Raw genomic sequence first — 27,894 nt, forward strand, 5'->3', positions numbered from 1 at the left:
TCATTCATTCAGTTCAGCGGATTGGTCAAACACAGAGTGTAAAACCTGGATCTTGTTACTCTGCTTGTTGGCAGGAGGCTTGGCGAGAGTCGTGAGGTGGTCCGGCTTCTCCGGCAGTGATCTGTAAGGTTTCGCTGTGATTTCACCTTCCGAGAACATGGGCTGTGGAAGCGCAGGCTCAGAAAAGGCTTTCCTAAAGTTCTCACTCTCTCTGTTTTCTCTTAGAGATTCTTCTTCTTGGAAAATGTTCTTTATCTTTGCCAGCACGGCATTAACACAGACTGCCTGTATCAATAAAAAATGTGAAAAGTAATGTTTCTTTTTAAGATACTAGCAACTACACACAAAAAGTCAGTAGTATGTCTAGTATAGTCAATAATCTACATGTTTTAATTTAAAATGCCCTTTGAGGAAACCCTGACACATGGCAAGCAATAGATTGATTTCTTATCCTAAGTATGGAAAAGTGTTTAAATAAAATATGCATAAAACTAGTCTCAGAAGTGAGAAATGCAGCAAGTTTATTCATTCAGCTTATTCTGCACTCCTGATGATGGCAGTGAGCCGGGGGAGGGGGGGGAGCAGCATCGTCCACGAAGCTAAAGGAACTGCCTGAGGATGGAATGGTGGATAGCAAATACTGCAGTGTTCCCCCCTCTCCTTCAGATTTCTAATAGAACCTTTATTGCAGTGACACATTACTTCGTTGTGATATTTCCGTACATGTGTATATTGTATCTGAATCTCATCCACCCTCTCTCCACTCCCCACCAGCGCCTTGCCTCTCTGGTAGCCCTTCCACTAAAGGAATCATTAGAGTTCATACGTAAGGAGACAAAACATACAGTACTTTCTCTTCTGTGTCTTTCTGCTTAACAGGACGACCTCGAGTTCATTCCTTTAACTTGTTCCAAATGATATAATTTCATCTCAAGGGTTTATTCTGCATTGACATGGATGATCGTGCCATTTCTGTCTTCCTTCTGTTTATATACTGTATTAAATGTATTGATTTGCAAATGCAGAACCATCCTAACATCCCTGAGGTGAAACTGACTTAATCATGTTAGATGATATTTTAAGATATATTTCTGAGTTCAGTTTGCAAGTATCATATTAAGAATTTTTGCTTCTAATTAATTTCAAAGATAAAGGGTTATCAAAGATATTTGTTAAATCCATTGACCTTATTCTATCTAACTCATACATATTTATAACCATTGCATCTCCTCAATAGATTGTTCTTCTTAGATTTGAATGTGAAATGTTCTCCCATAGGGTTGGTCCCCAGGTGATGGACTTAGTTTGGGATGTTCTGGTAATTTTAGTTCATGTGTACTACCTGCAGAAAATATTTCTAGGGGTTATATCTTGCCCTGTACCCATGTCCTCCCCTGCTTCCTGTGTCGTGCTGTTCTGCCTCATGTGCCCTTTCATTGGTTCCTCCTATGGCTTGTCTTTTCATGTTGATAGCAGATTCTTAAAGCACAGTTTCTTAATTCTCATATAGTTCAGCTTATTAATGCTTTTCTTTATATTGTGTGGGATTTTTTCTGTTCAAAGAAGTCATCAATTATACCCAAGGTCATGAGAACATTCTCATCTATTGTATTCTAAAAGCTGTTGTGCTTCACTTACAGATTTATAATCTATGTGGAATAGGTGTGAGGTAAGAGAGAAATACTTCCCCCAATCGTATTCAATTGATATGCCCCTACTTACCAGGAAAATCCCTATTGTATTGTCTTACAACATTATTGCCCCCAGTTTCTTTGTGTGTGGGTCTGTTTACAGGAACTACATAAAATGTCTTCTATTTTTCATTTATTTATTTATTTATTTATTTATTTATTTATTTATTTATTTATTATTTTAGTTTTTTGAGACAAGGTTTCTCTGTGTAGCTTTGGAACCTGTCCTGGAACTCACTCTGTAGACCAGACTGACCTTGAACTCACAGAGATCCGCCTGCCTCTGCCTCCCAAATGCTGAGATTAAAAGTGTGCACCACGTTTTTATAACTGGAAGAGTAAGTTCTGCTAGTCTGTGAGCATGCCACATCCTCTCTTTACTTCAGTCTTTTTAAAGTTCTAAATTTGTTTATGATTTTTGCCATAGTTCTTATACATTTTGTTAACGTTTATCATATTGCATCATGCATCAATATTAAACTTTTCCCACAATCTATAAACTTGATGCAGTCTAAATTAAAATCCAAACAGCACATAAATCGACTAGCTGATTCTAGATTGAACAGGGAGAACTGAGGGTATAATTCAGCTCAGTTAGTAGGGTTCTTGCCTAATGTGCACAGATACCTTAGGCTTGGCTTCAAGCAATGCATAAACCAGGCATGGTTGTAAGAGCCTGTAATCCCAGCAAACAAGAGGTGGAGGAGTTGGGGTTAAAATTCAAGGGAATAAGGGAAGCGTATGTGTTGATGTGTTTTACAGTAAGGAGCATGCAAGGCAGGGCAGGAGAGCAGCCTGAGGCCTCAAACCTTTTGCTGCTAGTCTTTCAAGAAAACCAGAGCTGCATCCACTCCCACAAGACGGCTCTGATGCCTTCTGTAGCAGGATGGTGGGATAGAAGTGTCCTCCACATGACTCTGCAGGCGAGAAGAGCCAGTCCAGCGACAGCAAGAGTGAAAGCTGGAGGACAGCAGTGAAGGGAGAATTGAAAGACAGCGAAGCAGCAAGGCCGCTCGGACAAGGTTCCAGACAGTCAGCAGCTCCAATCTTCATGCCGGAATACCAAGTGCGTCAGAGCGCTGAGCGTCCCAGTGATGCTGCCGCACCGCCTTAACAGCTGGAGAAACCCGTAGTCTGTGCAAGCCTCATTGTCCAGTGCTGCGCTTTGCTCTGAAGGTGACTCGCTGCGTAGAGTGTCTTACTGGAATCCAGTGGGGAAAGGACATACTGTTAAGGACTGCGCTACGCTGGATTTCAGACTCCACAGAAAGGTCAAAATCCCGAGGCCCTGAGGATTCCAGAGCAGTGACAAGGTGTGACAGTCAAGGAGAGCAGCTCTGCCAGTCTTTGAGAAGTTTATGCAGAGGGAAGTGCAAGCTGTGGGGCACAGCTGTCAGTACCCACAGAGGTCTCAGTTGGAGTGCTGAAAGTCAGTAAAGTTCACTTCCCACGGGTTCCCTCTCTCCCATCAGCAGTCAGAGGTTAGCTGTCTGCTTCCCATACTCTTTGGGGTGTCCGAAGATACACTTGGACATTTGCCTGGGCATCTGGAGTAAGGGCGTACTCACCTATCAGAGGTTGTTGGGGTTCAGGAGAGGCATGCCCACTCAGCCCTGTTACTGCTGGGGCTGTCATGGCTCCTTGGCATGCACACAGAAAGCCTGTGGTGAATACGGCTCTGCCACACGCATCACTGGCCAAGCCAAGTAGAAAATGCAGGGCAAGCTCGGGCACTAGTCTGTTTGGTGGGGGACAGGCCTCAGCTTCATCCACTATCCCCACTTCCCCGCCAATCACATTCGGCAGACTGCAGTGTTAGAGGACAGGAAAGAAACTGCAATCCATGGGCCTCAGCTAGGGGGAGGTTTTAGTGTTTTCTTCCTTTCTTTACAATTTTTTTTCTTGCTTGTGTCTAATTATATTTTTCATTTTAATTGGATTTTTAAATTCCTGTCTTACTGCTTTTAGCTCTTTAGTTTATTCTATATTGTCTCTGCCTCATTCTTTCCTGTTGTTATTGGTGGTGGCATTGCTGTTATGTTTCTTAATTGTCTGCTGTGTTTCTGTATCCAGAAGATTTGCTTTCCTGTTGTTACTATGATAATCTTCATCCCTTTGAGTGATACTTCATACAGAACTCTCAAGAAAAGGCTTCTAGCCGGGCAGTGGTGGCACACAACTTTAATCCCAGCACTTAGGAGACAGAGGCAGGGGGATATCTTTGAGTTCAAGGTCAGCCTGGTCTATATAGCAAGTTTCAAAACAGCCAGGACTACACAGAGAAACCCTGTCTCAAAAAACCAAAAGGGGAAAAAAAGGAAAGAAAAGGCTTTTTGCTAAAACCCTCACATAACATTAGAATAGATGTCTGTCTAATCGGTGTGCAAATCCAAACATAGAAATACAAGAGCTAGGAGTAGAACAAGGCCCATGACTCCTCCAAAAGTTCATGTGTGAATCCAAAGATACTGAGGCGTATGAACGCCAAGAAATTCAGAGACTGTTTTTCAAAATGATGACTGAATTTGAATAGAATGCAAATGAACAGCTGAATGAAATAGCCAAACCACCACTATAGGCGAAACTCAAACTAGAAAATAGAAAAGTCACTTCCATCTCGCCAATAAACAAGGTCAACTGGAAGGCATAGTGTCAGAGACTGAAGACAGAATGAACAAATAGCACACTCAGATGGCAGTGGAAAGGTAAATCATGACGAGTATAAGTGGTAATTGGGGCAGTGATTAGAAGACTACGTTTATGAATAACCAGTATTGATGAAGGAGCCAAGTTATAAAAGACACAGAGATGCTTATTCTGTGAAATAGCAGAAAACTTCCAATATATTCCCGGTGCAAGAAGAATTTAGAACCAAGTAGCAATGAGAAGTTTGGATACCTTATGTAAATAGGAGTATATGCCTTAAATATACAAAGAAGCAGGCCAGCACACAGGAAAACCTGAGCACTGGTTGGTGGGGAGTGGGGAGGGTCAGACGAATCCCCACAGGTTATGCAAGTCAGCCTAGCTGAACTGATGCAGTCTAGGTTCAGTGAGTCTGTCTTTGAAGACCAGGTGAACAATGATCAAGGAAGAGCTCCAATATACTCTTGTTCTGTGCACACATGCATGTGTACATATACACATAACACACATACATATAACACACATATACATACACACAACTTTCCAAACTGGCTGATTGCATTTCACGCAAAACCCAAGACATTCTGCCTGCAAGGAACTCACATCACTAACAAAGTCATATACAGCCTGAAAGTAAAAGACCAGAAAATTATATTCTACAAAAAGTAAATAAGAAACCAAGCAGGAAAATCTATATTCACATCGAACAAAATATACATCAAACCAAAATGGTCAAAAGGGACAAAAAGGCCTCTATCAACAGAAGGCACTATATACTAAGTGACTTTTCATTGTTCAGAGAAGTAATTGAAAACCCATTTTAAAGAAGGAAAGGTTGGTTTGGCTCAAGGTCTCAGAGGTCTCACCTGAGGCTAGCTGTCTCCATTGCTTTGGCATTGGAGATTTTAACAGAAATTCACAGATGAGATATTCAATTAACTTTTGCAATGCTAATAAATTTCATTAATAATCAAGAACATGTAAACTAGAAGCAGTATTATAACACCCACTTTAAAAATGGCTAAAATAGAAAATGTTGACAGTATCAAGCACCACTGGTGACATAATAGAACTGTTATGATCTTCTAGGATGTGTTTTAATTGCTAAAAGCTATTTTAGAAGCTTTTTTTACAGCATGTATTTAGTGATAAATGCTTGCATTTCCTATAACCTAGCAATTATTTATTTATATACAGTGTTCTGTCTGCATGTATGCCTTCAGGCCAGAAGAGGGCACCAGATCTCATTACAGTGAGTTGTGAGCCACCATGTGGGTGCTGGGAATTGAACTCAGGACTTGAGGAAGAGCAGCCAGTGCTCTTAACCTCTGAGCCATCTCTCTAGCTCCATAACCTAGCAGTTTCAACAAAGGACATGTACAAAGGTATGTATGGCAGCTGTGAAGGTTCAAACTAGGAGTGATCTAAAATGCCCATGGGTAGCTGAGTAGGAAAAGGAATATCAACCACTAAAACCCTATACAGCAATGGACAGGAATAGACTCTGCTGTAATAAGTAATGAATTTCGTAATGACAATGCCAAGTAGCAGCAGCAGATGTGAAAGAGAATGTATGCCGTGATTCAGTCTACATTCAATCTAAAAAGCTGAATCACACACAGGTCGAAATGTCTGTCACACATATGGAAGAGAAGCAAGAATGATGTTGTTGTAGTAGCTGGCGAAATAGGCCAATAGATCTTGTGATAATTCGTCAAGATAAGACCTTTCTTGAATTGTGTTTTTAATAAAGCCTATATGGATATTTTTAATTGATGGAAATTCATATAACTGATACAATCTTTTATATTTTTGTCATGCCCAGCACTTATAATCAAAATATAGTAGCTGTGTTCTTCAAAGTCATAGACCCCAAATAATGGAATACTGAACTAAAGCCATCATGAGACAATGGCTATCACTAGACAACAAGATATCTCAAAGAAAAGTTAATCTGTTTTGAGTAAATTTTATCAAATTTACTAAATTTGATTAAATTTCATTAGATAGCAATTACCTTTAGAGAAGTAAAATCATATAAGCAAATTGTGTCCCGAGGTTGTTTTGGCAGGAATCAAACGACTAGTATGGAATCATTTTGCACAGCCAGTGGTGTGCCTTGGCGAGTGACATTAAAGCTGATACCAGACGCCATACTATGCTACTTTTTAACAATGTGTGAAGTACATTTGTGTTAGAATCTAACAGTTAACTTACCAAATAAATTAGTGCTGCGTAGGAAGCATACATTATGCTAGTTAAAGCAGTTTTTGCTGGAAAAGAAATTATTTCAAACAAAGAACCCTTTCTGACCTGCAAAAACAACAAAAAAGTTTATTAAAATGAAAAATTTCAGGATTTCGATGTTATATTTTACAATATTAAGATAATTTAAGCTTTTTATCTAAAGAAAGTTGTCTCTATTTTTAACTATCTGGACTTCTCACCCTGTGAAAATCCATTATTTTTTGCTTCTCTCATTAGCAAGAAGACATATCCTTTTACTAATAAAAACCAGCCACAAATCTACACAAGTCTGAAATTTCTGTTTCTGAAACCTGAAAAATGCAGCGTTACAGCTGTGAAATGTGCTGGCTGGGAGGTGCTCCCCGAGTATTAGAAAAGGCTTTCCTTTGTCCAAACCCGAGCAATCGTTCTTTACAGCCTCAATTAAGCCAACAGTAATCAACATGCTAAGCATTTCCTGGAGATTAATGACCTGCTTGGAAATGTTAATTATGGAACTGCTGCAGCCAGCCTTGACCTTAGATGATCAGTAAGCTTCAGGACAGGCTCCCTGCTCTTAGGCAGCCTGCCGCTCTGAAGGATTTACGCTGATGATCCTAAACACACCACTGTGGCATATTCAGTTTAAGGGGGTTTTTCATACAGCCACCCCTTTGCTTTGAACAGGCTATGAAATGAGGCTGTGGAAAAGCATTTCCTTCCCTCTCCCAGTGAAGTGCAGTTAGCCATGCTATTCATCAGCTTCGGTGCCTGTCCAAACGGTAGGGCTGTAACTAATACAGTCCTAGAAACACGCAGTAGACAGTGCACTCATGCTAGAAAGAACAGTGCGTACACGGCCTTAGAAATGCTGACGCTGGAACTGGAGCTTCAGCTCAGCGAGTGCATGCTTGCCTAGTGTGCTCCAGTTCCGACTTATTCCCTAGCATCACCAAAAAAACCCCAAAACAATCAAAAATTTACCCACACATAGGAGCATGTGTTTCAGCTATTGGGGGTGGAAGGGAAGCTGAGGCAGGAGGATTCGTTTAGCACAGCAGGTTGAGGGCAGCCTGGGCAGCATAAGACCATCTCATTTTGCAAAAGTTATTTACAGTATCAAGAAAAAAAATAGCCAAAATAATCAATGATAGCAGACAGGTTAGGAAAATGAACTTTAACCAAGAATATATTCTGCAGCCTTTAAGTGTGCTTCTGGAGTGTATTTTAATAAATATTTATGGTACAGGTGTTGTGCTGCCCCCTTTGTGAACTGACAGGGTAGGAGACAGAATGACCCTGATGTTTATAAAATGTTTTATTTACTTAGCTTAAATAAAACAGCAGTAATGCCAAATATGTGCTTATTAAACACTCAATTCTATCCTTAGAACAACCCTAGGAAGGTGACATTTTTTATTTTTACCATTCCACGAAGAGCCAAAGAATAAAAGAAGGACCCTCTGTGGCAACATAGCTGCTAACGGCAAAGTTAGACGTGCATGAGGAATCACACCCAGGCCTGCCCCATGGTTGGACCAGTTGGCTGTCCTGCTGGGAAAGGGGAGGATGGAACTAGCACATATATGCCAAGGTTTTGTCCGGAAGACAAGAAAATGCTAAAGTACTTAGTGAAGTGCCTGGGCACATGTCAGGAGCCATTTTTACCCCCCAAAACTATTATAGGGATCATCGCCCTGAGGAGTTTGCAGAGGGCTCCACTTCCCAATTGTATTGAGAATTGTTTTATTGACAAAGCCTATCCCACACCCAAATTATCTGTTAATAGAGAGCTATCTGTTAGCGGAACTTGCCTCACATTCCAAATTATCTAGAGAACTAGGTGTGTCAACTCGTAAACTCCTGGCAGAGGAACCGTCACCTGACCGATCATAACCTCTTGGCCTACGTGACCGACGTAGACCACGTGGCAAGATCCCGTGCCCCAGCCCCCCAAGCTCCTCATCCAGGGGCTATATAAGCTGCTGCCATGATGTTAATAAAACGGAGGCTTGGCCTTCTTCCTCTCTCTTGCCCATGTCTTTTCAGGTAGTGCCTCTCCAGGATCCTGAAATTACTGGACCTGCCAGGCGGGTTACACCCCTAGACAGAGTAACCCGCCAAGGCGGTCAACAGGCACAGATAGCATTAAGTGATGTGACAGCTGTTAATATCTCATGGCATATGAGAAAGAATGGGGTTAAAGGTGTATGTCCAGCAAATGATCAAACTCTAAATAAAAGAGAGCCATACTGGTGGAAGTGAAGGAAGCAGATGCCTTCCTTACAGAGGTGAGATCAGTGCTGAAGAAGGTAGGAGACTTTTGGGATGTAGCTACCATAAAGAGTGTTCTATTTATGAGAATTCATCGAGTTATGCTTTCAATGACTTGCACACTTGTCTGAATATTTTGATTTAAAATTTAAGAATTCTGTCCATCTTTCATGGATAAAAAAAATACAACTAGTTTTTTATAGAAAAAAATGGACAGAACTGTGCCAAAATTGAAATAGCTTCTGTTTGAATAATACAACAGTCTTTCACTAACATTTACAGAACATTCCGTATATGCCAGCATCTCTTATTTTAATCTCTAAGAAATCTGTGCAGTAGGAAGAGGGACTCAGAGACGACTCTTATGTGCTGTTCAGCTAAGCTGAAGAAGCAGAGGCTGTTGTGCGAGTGTGCTGGCTTCGCTTTGGCTTTCTGCTGCCAGCAAGGGGTTTGTGGAATGCAGAAGCTAATAAGAGGCCAAAAAAGCTCTCAGCTAGGAGTGGGGGACTTAGTGTGAACTGCCTGGTTGTCTCTTCAGGCCACACCAACTCCCAGATATCCTTTCTTATTGCTGTCAATAAATGCTTTCTACTTCTGTAAGAACTCATCCCAAGGAAATGGATTTCCTCTAACTTATCTCTGTAAATTAACATGGAGAATGTCTCCACTTCCCTGGGAACTGAGTCAAAGGCCACATCTTCTTTCTTCCCAATGCACAGATGGTACAGCCGTTGACTCAGGCTCATGGCTGCAGAGGGCAAGCATGCGGGGAAAGAGCAGGAGAAGGAAAAGCAGGCTACTCCAACAAGATGTCTCTTTGTAGACCCAGAGGAAGGTCTGTGCCGAACGAGTAGGGAGTCACACCAAACAAAATAAAGAGGTGTCTGTAAGAAGTCGTACTTTGTTTCTACACAGTTCCCTGGATTTATTCTCTTATTTAAAGGCAATTAAAATGATTAGTTTCAAAATTAATTATGTGGATACCTGTTACACTTGTAAGTAATTAATTTTGTCTGTTGCCAAAGGATTGCTGTTTTCAATATCATTCTGCTTTCGATTTCTGTAACAAATCGTCCCGATAGGAAACATTTCCTCCAAAATTTATGTGGCTACTAGCAAGCAGCATTTTTTCAGTTTTGTGGCTCACGTGTAGTGGTGGTTTGGATAAGAATGGCTCCCATAGGTTAAAATAGCTTAGCCATCAGGGAGTGGCATTATTTGAGAGGCAGTAGAAGGTGTGGCCTTGCTGGAGTGAGTGTGTCATGGGGATGGGCTTTGAGGTTTCCAAAGTCCATGCCAGACCCAGTTTCTCTTTCCTGCCCTGTAGTTCAGGGTCTTAGCTACTTCCCTGGCACCTTGCCTGCCTGCCACCGTGTTCCCTGCTATGATGCTGCTGCACTAAGCCCTAAAACTGTAAGCCCCAGTGAACTGCTTTCCTTTGTAAGAGTTGCCTTGGTCATGGTGTCTTCATAGAATACTACATGTTTTCTTAATATTATAAACCACTTTGCTTTGCTTCTGCCTGTTAGCAGGAGTAGCTTATAGATAAACTAAAATAATAAGCAGGAGATGTTTGGAAAAATAGGAGACTTTGTTTACATTTTCTTGGCCTACCAGAAATATTTTATCATACATTTGTTTCTGTAGCCGCCTCGACGGGTTACTCTGTCTAGGGTTTGTAACCCGCCTGGCTGGCCAGTTATTCCAGGGTCACGGAGAGGCACCACCTGAAAGACATAGGCTGATAAGCAGGAAGGAGGCTAAGCGTATTTGTCAAAGCCTCCGCTTATTAGAGTCATGGTTACAGCTTATATAGCCCCTGAATGGGGAGCTTGGGGGGCTGGAGCACGGGGTCTTGCCACGTGGTCTACGCCCGTCACGTAGTCCGAGAGGTTACGATGGGTCAGGTCAAGATTCCTTGGTTGGGAAGTCACAAGGTGACCCACCTAGTTCTCTAGATAGTTTGGAATGTGAGGCAGGTTCCGTTAACAGATAACTCTCTATTAACAGTTAATTTGGGTGTGAGATAGGCTTGGTCAATAAGACTATTCTCAATACAATTGGAAAGTGAAGTCCTCTGCAAAAACTCCTCACGGTGGTGCTTCCTGTAAATTTTGGGGGGACACGGCTCCTGACATATCCCCCTTCCTTTTATAAAAGCAGGCATCTATCAAGTGGAGGGCACCAGGTCAGAGTCTAACCCTGGTGTCAGATCTAAATGGGAAGGGACTGGGACAAGGAGGGACCCTTCTCTCGAGTGGTGGAGCAATTTACCTCCCCTGGGAACAGAGGGGTGCCTTATAAGTAGCATTAGTTCCTTGGAGGTCCTCAAATAAAAGGTATCTAGCAAGACCTAAAGTAAGCAGGTCTTTGACCACAGGGCACCCTGTCTTAGGCCATGTGGAGGGCAATCCTCGTGCCTGGCACCATGCCATGTTGAGCCGGTTTTTACAACCTCTGTATGGTGTGCTGTTCAGGCGAGGGTCCACACTAACTCCCGTCATTGGGCCCCTGTATCTATCATTAATGAAAAGACTGTGAGGAGCTCCTCAAATAAAAGATATAATGATATAATTTTGGCACCAATAGCTCCATCTTCCAGACAAGAAGAAAGGGCGTTTTCCAAACCCAGTATTCACCTTTAGTCTGGCCTAAGGTATATCCTCCTTCCTAAATGCCTACTCCACAATAAGATTATGAGTGCTGCCTGCCAAAAATTAGGGCAGTGTAAAAGGGATCAAAATCTAACATTTTTAACATATGCATTAAACCTGAACACTTTACAGCATGTGTCAAACTTTTCCCAACATCTATAAGCAGTTACAAATATCATTAAGTCAATTCCAGTAAGAGTACATACATTGACAGACATTTTTGTTATCAAATATCACCAGTTCCAGTCTCTGAGCAACAGTCAAAACCCCAATCTTCCCCCTTCTTAAGTAAAGAGGGGTTAGTATTTTAATTAAAATGAGTTTTTTGTGTCCCAAAGTTTAAAACAGTCAGATGTTTAGTCTACACCTCAGCTGCAAAGCAAACAGAATGCAGACTGCAGAGGTAGCTCAACGTTTGTGCTTCAGGGCAGGTGGGCTTCCTGGGTGAGGTGAGCTGGAGTCAGCTATCTGAAGCACATCCTGGCAATTATCTCAGCCGTCTCCCTGGACTCTCTTGGAGGCAGAGTGGCGTAGCAGGTTCTGTTATCTGGCACTCCTCTCCTTGGGGGCAGGGAAGACTGGATCAAGGATTCCTCTCCAATCTCCTCTGGGAAGTCCTCTGTGGGGTGTCTGCAGCCACGACATCATCAGGTCCAGCTTTTATATATATTTTTTTCTTTCTGTGAAAAAAGCATAAATATCTCCTCGACCCCAAATATATATAGGTCGGGTTTATTCATAATGCATTGCAAGGGCTTTTTTACCTTGCCTTAGTAAAGGTCAGTTTGATGTCATCTTGCTAGATCCGTTTGCATCAGGATCTGTGTGCAACTGTTATAAGTTGCTGTGTGCAACTGTTATAAGTTGCTTTCAAGGAGCCTTGGTACGCTCCATAATTTCTTTTTATTAATTATTAACCATATATGCAGTTCTTCCATTGGAAGAGCCATTTGTAAAATTTAGCATAAAATCCTTTAAGGGATTTTTAGCTATAACATTAGTAAAATACAGGTGTGTGAATTGTAGCAATGATCATCTGGGAAAAGATTATTGTTTTGGCCTTTGAACTGAGCAAAGGCAATTGTCCAGGAATCAATCTTAAAATTATCAATGAATCTATTGTTTAGTATAAGAAACATTGATCATAGTCAATATTCTGTTAAACCGTCTCCCAGATTTTATCCTGCCCTTTTGTATCAGACAGGCAGTTACTGTTCTAAATTAAGAATTTAATATCTTAACTGGCAAAATTGAGAAGGTTTAGCCATAAACAGCATTTTTTATAAAACTGTTGTAGAACAAGTTTTACATTTAATATACACACTTGTCATAGCTGTATTATAATTAATATACTGTACCTGTTGATTTATATTTTACCTGTTTGAGTACCTGTTTGGCAGCTTTTTAAGCTCTCTATTGGAAACTGCTTTTTGTAAGAATTTTACCTAGCAGCTCAAGGTCTCCCATAAGAATATTATAACTAGAGCGAACTGCTTTCCTTTGTAAGAGTTGCCTTGGTCATGGTGTCTTCATAGAATACTACATGTTTTCTTAATATAATAAACCACTTTGCTTTGCTTCTGCCTGTTAGCAGGAGTAGCTTATAGATAAACTAAAATAATAAGCAGGAGATGTTTGGAAAAATAGGAGACTTTGTTTACATTTTCTTGGCCTACCAGAAATATTTTATCATACATTTGTTTCATTGATTTTCTTTATTCACATATTTGAATTAAAGTACAGTATCAATGCTATGTCAATATTTTTTTAGTTTGGTTACGTTAATATGCACAATATATACAGTTTGAGACAAGAACCGAGTTCAACTTTTCCACCCCTTTCACATAATCGACTGTCTCATCTCATAAAGAACCACATCTGTTCATAGCTGTAGGGTGGAGAATGACCAGACCTGACTTCATGTTGCTCAAAATCCCCTTGCTGAGGACAGGGGAAGAGCTGGGTACAAAGTTCTCTCTCTGGGACTAATGAACAAATGTAAAACGTGCTGTCCGCTGTTAAGAGGGAGGCCCATGAAGAAAGGCTTTCCTGTAAGTTGGTAAAAGCTGCGTGGCCGCGTCTTTGTGCAATAACTCACTGCCACACTTACAAGGAAAGCTGCTAGCACTGTACTTTTCTAGTACAGAAAGCCTGGCTCAGCATCTTGTGCAGCATCTTTCCTGAGAACGCCTTTATTCCGATGGTCCAGTAGAGGTCAAATGCCTTCTCCTTTTGGTCAACTTGGAGCAGTATGTCTTTGAAAAGTTCTTTTCAGGAAATGGCTTTTCCCAGGTCCAAATCACACCTGCTTGTTAGTCTTGTGGCAGGCACATCACCCACAGAGCTGATATTTGTAAATGTACATTTCAATTCTTAACTGGAGTATACCCTGCAGGGTGCAGGGAAGACGGGGAGGGGTAGAGTTCAGTGGGCTTGAATGAAATCTCCAGGCAGCATTGGGACTGAGGTTCACTCGGGTTTTGCACACATCTTGCTCTATCCCTCCCATGTTGCCTCTGCACAATAGAAACAGTCATGTCATCCTCTCAGCCCAGGAAGATCTTTCAGTTCTGTGGCCCCACATTAACTGGCCTTCCAGAATCAACAGCCCTGTCTGGAACTGACGTGCCTTGGCTGAAATCAGCATCTAAGCTGACTATCTAGGTCACTGCAGCAAGAGCAGCTGCAGGCTGGAGTCCTGGTGCTAGGGATGCCGGAAACCTCCAGGGCATCCACCACTCGGGGTTTGCATTCCTGAGGCTCGAAGTTATTAGCTACTCTTCCATCCCTGCGGTCTCAGCTCAGCAGAAACTGGGAGAGTTTGGGGAGTCTTATCTGTACAGTCAGGTTCAAAACCTCTGTGCTCAGGTCAGTCTGACCTTTGGAAATTCTTTAGGTGATGTGTTTGGATTGGGTCTTTAGGCAGATCATGTTTTGTACATATTTTTTAATTTCAAACAATAAAACAATAAAAACAAAATATGTTTTGCACATATTTTAAAGGCCCCAGATCTGAACATCCATTCAAAAGACCTAGGTGTAGACTGTCTTAGGAGCTCTGCAGCATCCTTTCTCTGCTCATCTTAAGGAAACCATTACTGCAGATTTTATGGTAGACTTCCCCTGTACCAAAGGGCTCAAATATCAGTGTAGTTACATCATCGGTGTGCTAATAAAAGTGCTCCTCCATGTTCACGTTTTACAGGGAAGACATCTGCTTCACTGGTATTCCACATTAATAGGATAAGTTTGGTAGAACTAATTAAATTGTTCCAGGTACGAAGGATGCTTCTTTCTAGCGCCATCACTCTCAGAGACCCAAGGTCACTTGTAAAAGAGATAATTTCAGATTGGTTACTAGGTCGCCATATTTACATAAAGTGATATCCTCCAGGCATTCAGACAGCATATTCTTCTGAACATTAATTCCAGCTGTCACCACCTGAAATTCTCCACCACAAAGCTTCACCTGGAAGCAGTTGGGAATATCAATTGTGGGTTATTAAGAACGAACATAGCTTCTCTATGCTGTGACTCTCAAGTCTCAACATACCGTATCCATGGATGCACTCCATCCACAGAGCAACCCCAGGCCTCCCTACACGTCAGACCTCACCATGGCAACCCCAGGCCTCCCTACACGTCAGACCTCACCAGGGCAACCCTGGCCTCCCTACATGTCACACCTCATCAGGGCAACCCTGCCCTCCCTACACGTCAGACCTCATCAGGGCAACCCCAGGCCTCCCTACACGTCAGACCTCACCAGGGCAACCCCAGGCCTCCCTACACGTCAGACCTCACCAGGGCGACCCTGGCCTCCCTACACGTCACACCTCATCAGAGCAACCCTGGCCTCCCTACACGTCAGACCTCATCAGGGCAACCCCAGGCCTCCCTACACGTCAGACCTCATCAGGGCAACCCCTGGCCTCCCTACACGTCAGACCTCACCAGGGCAACCCTGGCCTCCCTACACGTCAGACCTCACCAGGGCAACCCTGGCCTCCCCACACGTCACACCTCATCAGAGCATCCCCTCTCTTTCCTATGCTTCATACCTCTTACATCCCTCTTGTACCCTACTCTGGTGCTGCTGTGCTCACATTCATACTTCTGTCTATGCCTCCACTGTGTCTTCAGGTTTGACCTGCTGTTTCCTTCCTCACTACAAATGGTTTCCTCTCCGACAAGCCTTCTCGCCACTGGTCATCATAGTCGCCGCAGTGTTTCCCTCACCCCTAATGCTCAGATATCCTGAAACCTTGGACCCCAGATTCTCTTCTATATGCTCCCTCTAACCACATACTACTATTTCTGCTTCCCTAAAAGGCCATGTTCTCTCTTACTCAGACCTCCATTATGGACCCTTCATTTCCTCTAATGATTTTCCTGCCACCTCATCTGGTTCGCTCTTCTTCCTTCCAGTCTCATGTAGAATACTGGGTTTCCTAGGCAGTCTGCAGTGGTCACTCTGAATGCTTCTACAGTCTGCTTTGCATCCTTTGGTCATGCACTTGCTACACGTGACTGACAGTGTCTGCATGTCCTGTTAGCTTCGTAGTCCATGGAACAAGGATAAAATATGCCTGGTACCTAAACAAGTAATTTTATATATCAGCTTTTAATAAATATTTGCTGAGTTAATTAAGAGGTTAAATTATATTCACTTAATTCCCAAAAGAGATTTAGATATCTTATATTAAATTGTAAGAGAAGTAAGTTGGGCAGAAAGAAAGCTGGTTCCAGGGACACATCAGACTGAGCTATGTGTGAACACTTACACAGAGCCACTGAGAATTCCTTCTAGAACCAAATGCCCAAAACATCATGGAAGGGTAAGACTACAAAAGAGAACAGAGAGAGAGAGAGCTAACAGAGAAGCCAGTATGTGAGCTGCTGTCTCAGCTTCTCCAGTCCCTCACTGGACCAGATGCCTTCACACAACTGCGTGTGAGGCCTGGGTGCACATGCGGTGCAGGGGGATTTACAGCGCAGTTCTGAAGGTGAAACACAAACAGCTGTAACCACCACAACAGGGAAGAAGGAAGCTGCTCCCCACAGCCCTGGAATTTTCTCTTTGGGATCATGCCTTAGAAAGGTGCCTGAAATTCTCAGGGTGGTGCAGAAAACCCTGAATTGAGAAAGCTTGAAGGTTGGTCCCAGATTATTCATAGACCCCTGGAGCACAAAAGAGAGAGAGAGAGAGAGAGAGAGAGAGAGAGAGAGAGAGAGAGAGAGAGAGAGAGAGAGAAGAAATATTTAGCTAAAAATTTTCAAAAATTGAATTGGTTATTGTTAGATTCAGAAGTTGCTCAGGGAAGCTCACCCTTCCTGAAGTACAGTTTGAGTTAGTGAAGACTGAAGAAAGAAGATCCCTCTTGGAGACAAACCCAGACAAGGTCTCATGCATGTGGGTGGGAGACGTCTATAAGCATGCTAACCAAACCACTGTTTGTAAAAGAAAAGAACTGGAGATTAAATTGTTCATCCTCCCAGTAACAAACTCCAGATTATCTTTTTTTCCCAGAATACCAGAGAGGAGCTAAAATAAACTCCAGCTACATTTGTCAGTGTTAGCTAAAACCAAGAATTTTCAGAAGGTTACTTACAGTAGAATGTAGTCTCTGTGAACCGTAAGCATACATGACTATGGAAGTAGACATGTCCAATTTAATAAAAAATGAAAGTATAAAGCTGGGCGGTGGTGGCGCACGCCTTTAATCCCAGCACTTGGGAGGCAGAGGCAGGCGGATCTCTGTGAGTTCGAGACCAGCCTGGTCTACAAGAGCTAGTTACAGGACAGGCTCCAAAACCACAGAGAAACCCTGTCTCGAAAAACCAAAAAAAAAAAAAAAAAAAAAAAAAAATGAAAGTATATACAGAAATGTTCACCTCAGCTTCACAGTGATCAACTCTGAAACAATGGAGAAAGGGCTAGAGTGTGTTTCTTTTTATGAATGAGGGCAATCTGAAACACATTAGGGCTCACTTCTTCTGGTCGTGAGAAACTTCTGCTAACTTATTTCTGTATTTTGAACTATTTCACTGCTAATTAATTAAAGTGACATCATTAGGCAGTCTCCAAGAGGAAATTTTTTTTTTATATTTGCCAACTGTAAATTGATGTCAAAACAGACAATGACAGCACATCAGCCTTGGACCAGTCACTCCATCTCAAAACATGTTTCTAGAGTATGCTAATGCAAATGAGGTAGATATATATGATACAGGTCTCAAAGTCTCATTGTCAGTCAAGGCTAACGGCAAATACATTGTGGGGTTTATGAGGGGTGGTAGTTGTTATTTGCTTTGTTTTTATTGTTCTCAAAAATGGTTAAACACACACACACACATTATGTGGAATACAAAGACAGAATTTTTCTGCCACTACATTTTTATGAGTACAGAGAGATTATTCTCCATGGATTTCTCATATTCCTGCACAAACTGTATGTTCTGAGCAAGGGGCTTCTTTAAACGACAAAAAGCTTTCAGAGCTACAACGAATGCATTCCTGTGGAGAGATGAATCCTCCACATATGTCAGAGGGCGCCCATGATAATGCCCTCTCCTTTTTCTTCTGCAGACACATTGCAGGGTAATGGATACCCTGCCCCTTTAGAAGAGAAGCTAGGCAAGTGTTTCAGTGTCCCTGGAATAGGCTGATTCTTCATTTCATGGTTCCTCTCTCTTGCTACAACATTAAATATGAGCACCTAAATATGCACAGTTATCTGTCATCCTTTTGAATGAAAAGTAGGGAGCCAACAGGATATAACTCTAGCTAATAATTTACCGTGAACAGCAAATCTGCATCCCTGACACATGACGCACAGACACACATGAAGGTGAAGCATTCATAGATGGTCTCAAGTCTCCATTGCATCCCATTTTCCTGGTAAAGGCAAACACTGAATGTGCACCATCTTTCACCAGTGAACCCAAGAAACACTGGCTCAGAAACTTGGTTTTCTGCAGTTATTACTTGAGCTTGGAAGGATGGAGACCCCTCAAACACTTACAAGTCATTTTAGATAGTCTAAGAGTAGAATGGATGTAGAAGAAAGAACGAAAACATGCAAAGAAAACAAGTTAGTACATTGCTTCATCATCTATGCAAGCGCCTGAAATCTTAACTCTGGGCTGTGTGTATGAACTAAGAGTCTTCTCTTTGAATTTAACCCAATGTGAGCATGGTTTCCTCTCCTTTCAGCCAGTGTTCAAGCCAATGTGCTGGCATGAGATGCTTGTTGTGAAAGTCTCCGAGTCTCCTGCAGAGCAAGTTCAGATGTTTGAATAGCATCCAGTTTGAGGTATCCGGAGTTATGGGTCATACATAGCATTTAAAAAAATTCAGACTTGAAAACGTTTTAACAGTTACTTCCCTTAACAAGAAATAACAGAAGTTCCCTGAAGCCATGCAGCAAACATAATTAGAGATAATCATAAATACTTGTGGGTACACTGAGTGACCTGATAGATGGATACCCCAGATAGCACACCAGAGGTTGTTTGGGGAACACTGAGTGACCTGATAGATGGATACCCCAGATAGCACACCAGAGGTTGTTTGGGGAACATTTCAATGTTCTGGGAGGGAGGAGCAAAACAACTGCTCTGAAAAATCATCATACTTATATTTTCTTTGAACTATTTGAAATGGAAAGTTTTACACAGCTCGATTAAATAAGATAAAAAACAAAAGTCATCATTATTTTCCCTTCCAGACTTAAACATAAACTGTGCTGCATTCATTTCTCTTATTCAACTTTTTCTGTTTCACATGAAGGATCCCAAATTCACTTCAGTTTTATTTTTAAATTAAAGAAGTCTTAACATGTTATTTATTCTTTCACAGTTCTGTGCAATATAATGTACTTTGATCATAATCTCCATTTTTCTCTCTGCTTTCTCTCTCTCTGACACCCTCTTTCCCCTAACCAGTCCCCTTCTACTTTTATTCCTTTTTGCGGAAGAGGGGTGACCCACTACTGTAATTGGGGTGTTTGTATGAGATAGGTTTGGGGCAATTTATTTGTGCCTGTGTCACTCAAGAAAAATGACTCACCCTCCTCAGCAACCATTCGGTGCTTCCCAGCTGGTGAGGGAGTATTGGTGGGCTCAGCCTTGTGCAGGTAGCCACCGCTGCTGTGAGCTCGTGGGTGAGAAGGCATGTCACATCCAGAAGATGGGGTTTCCCTTCATTTCTTCCCATGATCTGGCCCTCGCCCACCACCCTTTCCGTGATGCTCCTTTAGCCTTGAAATGGTGATGTAAATGTCATTTAGGGCTGAGCACCCAACATTCACTTATCGTCAACACTCCACAGCTCATGTGAAGGCAACACCCACTTGCCTGCGTGCTGTACAGGGGTTGGCTTGGTGCATTCATCTCTCTCAGCAGCCGGTGAGATATGTGCCTCAGCTCCAAGAGTCTACATGCCAGCTGGGGCTGCAGGAGTTTGGCCACTGACTTGGAAGAGCTGGATATGCTGGTTAGTCCTTGGATTAGTGTTCCCCGGTTGATCTGGGCTAAAGCTAGAGCCATTCTGACTCTGGATGTTCTCTGTACTGGCTCTTTTTTCTGAAAAAATAAGTTTTGACAAGAATCTGATATATGTTTCTCTGATATGTTATTAGCATTTACTTTCAGCAGAAACTGAGTATATAACAACACTGTACATTACATTGTAAACTTACTCAGCCCAACAAGTACACCCTCTACAATTTACTGATACACCTAATTAAAGTTGTATATGAACACATTAATTTCTCCTTAGGATAAAGATTGAGAATCGAATTAACCAAAAGATAGAATTGTTTCATTTCTGTTTGGGTTTATGAGTTTTTGCTTGTTTGTTTGCTTTATGAAACAGGATCTCACTGTGTCCTCCTGTGTCACCCTGATTTGTCTTGAATTTTCTATGTAGAACGGGTTGGCCTTGAACTCATAGAGATCTACCCATCACCACCCGCCTTGAGTGCTGGGATTGAAGGCATGTGCTACTATGCCTGGTGGTCTGTAGTATTTTTACATTGATTTTAGGGGATGTTTTAAAAAGTAGACAAGATTATGTTTTTCTTTCTTTTTTCTTTCTTACCTTCCTTTCTTTGTTCCTTTTTTATCTTCCTTTCTTCTTCCTTCCTTCCTTTCTCTCTTTCGTTCTTTTTCTTTCTTCCTTTCCTCCTTTCTCCCTTCTTTTTTTCCCCAATACTTGAGATTTAACCCAGCATCTTGTACATGCTAGGCAAGTGCTTTACCACTGAGCTATGTCTTAGCTTTATTTCTCCCTTTTATTCTTAGACAAGGTCTCGCTAAGTTGTGCAGGCTGGGTGTGAACCCACTCAGCAGCCCAGTGAGACCTGGGATGTGCAGCCATTCTGCCTCATCTTTTGCACGGCTGCCCTACAGCCCTGTACTTCTAGGCTCGACTCTAAACAGTAATTCTTAATCACGCACTGCTCGATATATGAAATATTCAAGCAGTTACTTAAGACCATTAGGATTATTTTTGCAAGTTTAAAGGTTTTATTCATGAGCTAGAGTATAGTAAAGGAAGCTAAATCAAACATCCTCTGTCAGTCAGTAAGTCTAAGAAACCCTGCGTCTCAACACTTCAGAAATCCTAGCAATTTCTAACAAAACTGTAGCTTCGTCAAAATATCTAACATGAACACGTGGTTTGTATGCTCTGCTCAGTCGTTCACCACCGCAACACCGCATAGAGTGTGCTTAACTGTATTCCAGGCAGCAAACAGGCAGCTTCATCACTAATTTAAGCAATTTGGGGGTCATCAGACCATCCTTAGGGGAAAAAATTAGTTAGGCATTGACTACAGATAAGCAACATTTGAGTCTGTAGTATTTTATTAAACTTAATATATACATAGAAACTATCTGGCCTGGCAGTGGTGGCACACTCCTTTAATCCCAGCACTCGGGAGGCAGAGGCAGAGGCAGGCGGATCTCTTTGAGTTTGAGGTCAGCCTGGTCTACAAGAGCTAGTTCTAGGATAGGCTCCAAAGCTACAGAGAAACCCTGTCTCAGAAAACAAACAAACAAACAAAACCCAAAAAACAAAAAAAGAAAATGTCTGTTAAGTTTTTTCTTTGCCGTGAACATGTGCTCACCTAAGCACTTACATTTTATATATTTACTTTAAAAATAGACATTACCAGATTTCAGCATTTTTCATTGAAGACAACTGGAAGATGGTCTAGCCCACCGTGATGATGCATTTTTGCCCCATTTGGTGTCCTGATATGGTTTGTTCTGTTAACTTTTCTGAAAAGTTCTCGGTCTCCCAGGCAGCAGTAACAGTAGCTAGCACTATCCAGACAGCTGAAACTGCTCCCCTCCTAAGCCACACTGAGGAAAGCAATCTAAAAACAAAGTGATCAAAACAGGCCAAAGGGATAGTGACTGTGGTTTTCTTCCCTGGATGTGGCTGAAGGGCAGCCCAGAGAAGTCACACTGCCTGGAGGCTGAGGCTCCAGTGCCTGACCCTTTGCAGCTCCTCCTCCAGCTGGAATTGGCACTGGTTTGTGCTCGCTTGTGACTGCAGTTCACTACACTCTCCCTCACCATAGTTATTACTAAGAGTAGTCAGGACAAACAGGCATGGGCATGGGAAGTTTCCCCTTGTAAACTTTGTCTCCATGTTCGAGTGGTCAGTGTTTGGGGAATCTACCGTGGTGGCTTTTAGGAACGAATACTGTTACTTCTGCAGATTCCTCTCCTTATTTTCTACATGACAGGATCTTTGACTTTCTTCTGATTGTTCTGAGACACAGTCTTGCTGTCCAAGCCAAACTAGTCTCAAACTCTACCTGGGCTCAAAATCTGGACCTCCTTCCTCTCACTTGACTGATGGAGTTGCAGTCATTCACTATTTGGCCTTAGCGTCTTCACTAGGCCACGGCTTGGAGTCACTGTTTCTCTTAAGCAAATTGATTTATCCCACCAGACTAATCAATCTGTCCCACGCCGCTTCTGCATTTTCCTTTTTGCTTTTTTTGTCTTATTAAAAATAAGGTTAATTATCATTGATAATTTGGCCAGCTCCGATCTCATGTAGGGCTCAGATAATTTAAGTTGATCAAAATATGAACGATTGTTAAAAACATTTTTCCATGCAACCCTGCATTGAAATACAGGCGTATTTAGCTCTCACAGTGAAATCCTGGCTACTTTCCGTCTTTACCTGTGGCTCATGGCTATGGTCTTTGTTTCCCTCTAATGCTTAGTTGTTACAATTTGGTCTTGAGCAGCTATACATGCCTTTTAAAACGCTTTGTTTAAAATAAAGCAAAACAAAACAAACCAAGAAACAAAAATTTTCCCATATACTTTTCAAGGCTTTGTTACTTCCAACAATGCAATGCTCTTGATCACTTGTATCTTCCCAACTACAAACCGTAGAACTGGCCCTTTCCCAGGAAGACATGCTCATGCCCCCTCAGGAAACTGATGTAAGAAAGCAAAAGCAGCGTTTGCATACGCATGTACACGCACATGCGAGCAGGTGTGGTTCTCGCCTGCACTCTGAACAAACGATAACAGGGAGGAGCAGCTGCCTGCATTTCTCATGCGGAGTGCCATATTTGTGATGATGTCAAAGCACTATTACTTGTCGTCTTCTTCTTCTTCTTCTTCTTCTTCTTCTTCTTCTTCTTCTTCTTCTTCTTCTTCTTCTTCTTCTTCTTCTTCTTCTTCCTCTTCCTCCTCCTCCTCCTCCTCCTCCTCCTCCTTCTTCTGCCTATGCTGTGTTATTTGTCTGTTTTTCTAATTTTTTTTGGTTTTTGTTTTCTGAGAGACAGGGTTTCTCTGTGCAACAGCCCTAGCTGTCCTGGAACTAGCTCTGTACACCAGGTTGGCCTCGAACTCACAGAAGTCTGCATGCCTTTGCTTTCTGAGTACTGCTCCCCTCTCCCGGGCAGATGCCATGAAGCAAGCTGCCAGGTCAGACATGCTGAATCTTTCCCGGTAAGACTGATGCTACACAGATTATTAGAGATGGGTTGATCGGGATATGAGAATTAGCCTGTAAGGGCTAGAGTTAATGGGCCAAGCAGTGTTTAAATGAATACAATTTGTGTGTTGTTATTTCGGGGCATAAGCTAGCCAGGCGACCAGGAGCTGGGGCGGCAGGAACACAGCCCGCAGCTCCCCACTACAGAATGGGGATCATGTGTGTGGTTTTAAATATAGACATTGACCCCAAATGAAGCGATCTTCATGCTTGCCTGCTAATTTTCCCTTAGACGCTTAGCCTAGCATCTGGTTCCAGTGGAATTGTGGGAGTTCCTTTGCACACTGCTCGCCATCATCTTAGCAGTTCCCAGAGACCAGGAAGTAATGGCCCCACCCAAGCATCCAGAGGGCAAGTCAGTAAAGTGGCTTCTGGAACCCTGCTCTAGATTTCCCCGTTTGAATACATAATCTCCTACCCCCACCCCGGGCCTTCCGGTTTCTATGTTTGTGGGGGTTTCCCCCTCCCCACAGGTGTGTTGTCTGTGGTTTTAACGCTGACCTTTCATTTCTTTTATCACAGCTCTTACTATCCTCTGCCTATAAAACCAGCCCGTCAGCAAACGTATTCAATTCTTCCTTTGTACTGTCCCAGAATTTGACCCCTCACCTATCCACCCCTAGTCTAAAATATATTGCCTCTTCTCTAGGTTAGTGGATTAGCCACCTGCACAGTTTCCTTGTCCCAACTTTGCTTGTTTTCATTATTTCAACAGCAAATAAACCAGAGAGATCCCGTTCAAACAGGTGTCAGATCACACATCTTCCATAGGCTCAGTTGAGGTTGAACTCTGACTGAAAACTAAGCCCATACAAGCCCTGTGGAGATGGTGGCTTCACTTCCCTGACCCCACCTTCTTCTCTTTCCTTTTTCAATATTTGTGGAACTTAATCAGGAACGTTTTGTGAAAGTTGAAATTGTTCTTGCCAAATCCAGACAAAACCAGAGCTAGGAGATTGGGGGGGGAGGGCATGTACTGAGGTAAGCAGGGGTAAGCACTTTCTCAGGAGGGTTCTTCTTCTACACATCCTATGCTTTGTGCATCTCACACACAAATGGGTTTGTGGTCTAAGTCAGCAAAGTGAATGGGGAACAATGGGCGAAAGCTATCATTGCGTTCCTCCTTAATTGGCCTAAGATGCTCATAAGGAAAGAAATTCAAGGTGTTGGAAACAGAATAGAGCTCTCTTTAGGGAGAAGGTACCCATCAGTCTGAACATAAATCACAGTCTTGGATCAAGTGACAATGATACTATCAGAAGATAGAGCAAGGTGAAAGGGGTATAAAAATTTGCAGGTTTTTTTGGTTGAACAAAATCTCAACGTCTCTAACTTTGGCGTTGGAGGAAGCCCATTTTGGAAAAGAAATAAGTCATTTCTAGCATGTCTCTGGCCTCTAGGGCTCCCCCTGATGCTTTTTCTATAATTATTGTACCTACTGTCCTAGGTTCACTGGACACCAGTTCATCTCTATTCTCAGAGCTCCAGAATATGGCCAAGAAAAGTCTCTGGCATTTCAAAATACTTTGTACGAAGTCCAGGGGAATACAGAGATGGAGGTAACTAGACCCTATCTATCTAACTTGAAGGTCTGAAATTTCAGAATTTTGCCTTTCCTCTGGAGTTTTCTATCCTTAGTCTGTCTTGCTCAGCTGAACAACCTGTGTGCTGCCCAACAACTGTCCACCTGGGATCCCGCACTTCACGTTCACTCTCCTTCCAGATCTAGACATCCAAATACAGAAGGCTTACTTTCTCTATTAATCTAAAGTCAGAATTATAAGCTAAGCAACTTCAATTTACAGCTCAACTACATAGATTGTACACAATTTCTTACATTCCTTGAATCCAAACTGCTAAAATAATTTTATTATGTCCCAACTCTCTCTCCTTCACTATCCCCCTTAATAGTCATTATTCTTCCAGTCACTCAGGAAATGCAGACTCTTCCTTACCCCACATGGCCTTGCCATCCCACACTATCAGTTTGTGATAAACTAAGTACTACACCCCCTCTATCTTCCCAGTGTTTCTGGCAACCATTTATAGCATAATTTTAGTAGAAACTCTGCCTCCATTAAGAAAACATTAGCACTGGAGAAGTACTTTTTTTCTTTTCTCCTGTGTGTGTGTGTGTGTGTGTGTGTGTGAGATGCACATGTCTGAGTTCATGTGCATGGGCCCATGGGGAGGCCAGAGGAGGGCTTCCTATGTCCTCTTGTATCGTTCTCCGCCTGATATTTCAAGACAGGTCTTTCACTGGCTGCCACACTTTCAGCTAGGCTGATCAACCAGTGACACCCCAAGACTCACAATGCTAGGGTGATGGACATGTGCAAAGGCCTGGTTTTTTACGTGAGTTTTGGAGACACAAACTCTTGCTTGCATAGCAAGTGATCTTACCCATTTAACTATCTCCCTAGCCCTAAGAACTACATTCAAAGTGAAAATTGGATGTCATTTCCATCCTCAAAATCTTCTCTGTCATATGTTTGTGCTATAATTAAGACAAAGGATCAGCCTCTTTTGTTCCATGACATCCAAAGATCTTCATGTCCTAGGTCTGGGTTAAATTAATAATACTTAATAACCTTACCATTACAACCAGTCTTCATTAGATTAAACTCACTGACAGGGATCACATCCTGTTTGTCTCCACAGCCTTTTCTCCCCAATCCCAAGCAACAGGGAGGTGATGATAAGTGTTTGACATGGTTTATCTTGAGACATGGCTAAAACAGCCCCAACATCTTTCCTAATGAAACATGTAAACTTTATGATTGTCATGTTCCTCAGACTGCTTTTGGGTTCAGTTTCTGGTTTGGACTAGAAACTTGATATATGACGTTGTCACACGTCTTTTCCAGCGTCATGTAACTACACTGTATTGTACTTCAAAGTTGATACTTGGTATAATTAAATTAGATAAGATCACGTCTTTCTTTACTATAAACATTTTCAGAATTCCTTCTTTCCCTCTGTCTCCAATTCCAATATTTTATCTCCTTCAAATCTTTTATGAAACGGACACTTTAAAAACACAGTGGGTGTGTATTCTGTTTAAGGTGGTAAACTTTCCACATTAACACACATATTCACATTGTGTCTCTCCAGGATTAGTTTATTCAGTTAAATGTTTATATTCACTTAATTGCCTTAGATTTTACCTAAGTGTTTCTAGCTACTTTTTCTAATTTTACATTAAACAAATCTTAAGTGAACTACATTGTCAGTTTCTGCTATGAAAAACTTTCAGATTTTTAATCCGATGGCACAGTGATTAATTTAATCTTAATTGATCTGCCTCACTCACTTCCTGGTTTAACTTTCTGCTATCCAATGACTCCTCCCAGTAATTAAAAATTTCTTTTTCTAAGCAAAAATAATGTTTTCTTAAGCTTTACTTACTGATATCAGTATTAGTGATTTGTATGATACATAAAAATCCCGTATTTTGTCTTCCTTTGAAGATTATAAATCACATTACCTGATTAGACTGTGATATTCTTAGGATGGTAGGGAGATCATCTTTAAACTCATCTATAAGGTCCATGACTGCCTTCTGGATCCCCTCAACTAAGGAAAGGAGAAGTTAGGAGAAATAGCCCTAGACATTCACAGGCTTTGGAACACCGGCCCACCTCCTGGGTAACTGGGAAAACGGGGAAACCTGTGAGATTTGTCCCCAGTTGTTCCCACGCCCATATCCCAGTTTACAGTAAGGAAGTCATACGTCTTCCGGAGAAGTTCTTCAGCACCTGCCCGCATATCCACCCAATAGGTCTGACTTCCATGATGAGCTGGAACTTGGGTTCAAATTGTGAGCAAGTTTCAGGCCTGGGAAAAGGATATCCTTCCACTGAGGACAGCAAGCAAGGACAGAACCTGATTCTCCCTGCTGGAGTTCTTTTGTTACTGCACAATGGGGCCTCTGAGAACCTGCTACAGAACCTTCTGAAATAACTGTGGAGGTGCGAGGAAGAAGAATGTGTTTGGAGGGGAGGAGAGGGAGCCTGACAGATGAATCACTTAGGAACTTCTACAGTACAAAATGAGTTTGTCCTAAATCCTATAGTGATGCTTGAATTAATGGATGTTCTGAGAACAAAGCTCCCCTTGAAGGCAGTTGGGATGTGATTTAAAAGAAATACTTCATATAGTGTCAAACACATGTGCGCGCGCGCACACACACACACACACACACACTCGAACGAATGCACACACATGCACACACACACAAGCCATTAATTTGGAAAGATTTCTGAACAAATTGCAGTTTGCCCAACTGGAGATCAATAAGTAACATCAGGCAAAACTGTGAAGTTTTTGATTTGTCTTTATTTCTTTTATGTAGTTTTTGCATACCTAG

General features: G+C 42.0%; 1 protein-coding gene across 1 annotated transcript; it reads right to left on the reverse strand.

Moving 5' to 3' along the window:
- On the reverse strand, nt 1-27,319 carry Spata9 (spermatogenesis associated 9). The gene is made up of 5 exons (XM_057790185.1): nt 27,259-27,319; nt 27,013-27,101; nt 19,850-20,077; nt 6,555-6,650; nt 1-285 (listed from the first exon to the last, which is right to left on the reverse strand). Exons 1-5 carry the CDS (start codon nt 27,317-27,319, stop codon nt 1-3), a joined length of 759 nt encoding a protein of 252 aa, XP_057646168.1.
- Nucleotides 27,320-27,894: the final 575 nt, after the last annotated feature.

This window comes from Chionomys nivalis, chromosome 15, assembly GCF_950005125.1.
Source record: "Chionomys nivalis chromosome 15, mChiNiv1.1, whole genome shotgun sequence".
NCBI lineage: Eukaryota > Metazoa > Chordata > Mammalia > Rodentia > Cricetidae > Chionomys > Chionomys nivalis.

Coding starts and splice junctions, on each gene's coding strand:
- Spata9 (XM_057790185.1), bottom strand. CDS start 27,319: ATGGAAGTCAGACCTATTGGGTGGATATGCGGGCAGGTGCTGAAGAAC. Junction 20,078..27,012: donor GAATATCACAGTCTAATCAG/GTAATGTGATTT, acceptor TTATTTTTTCAG/AAAAAAGAGCCAGTACAGAG. Junction 6,651..19,849: donor AACCCCTGTACAGCACGCAG/GCAAGTGGGTGT, acceptor TTGTTTTTGCAG/GTCAGAAAGGGTTCTTTGTT.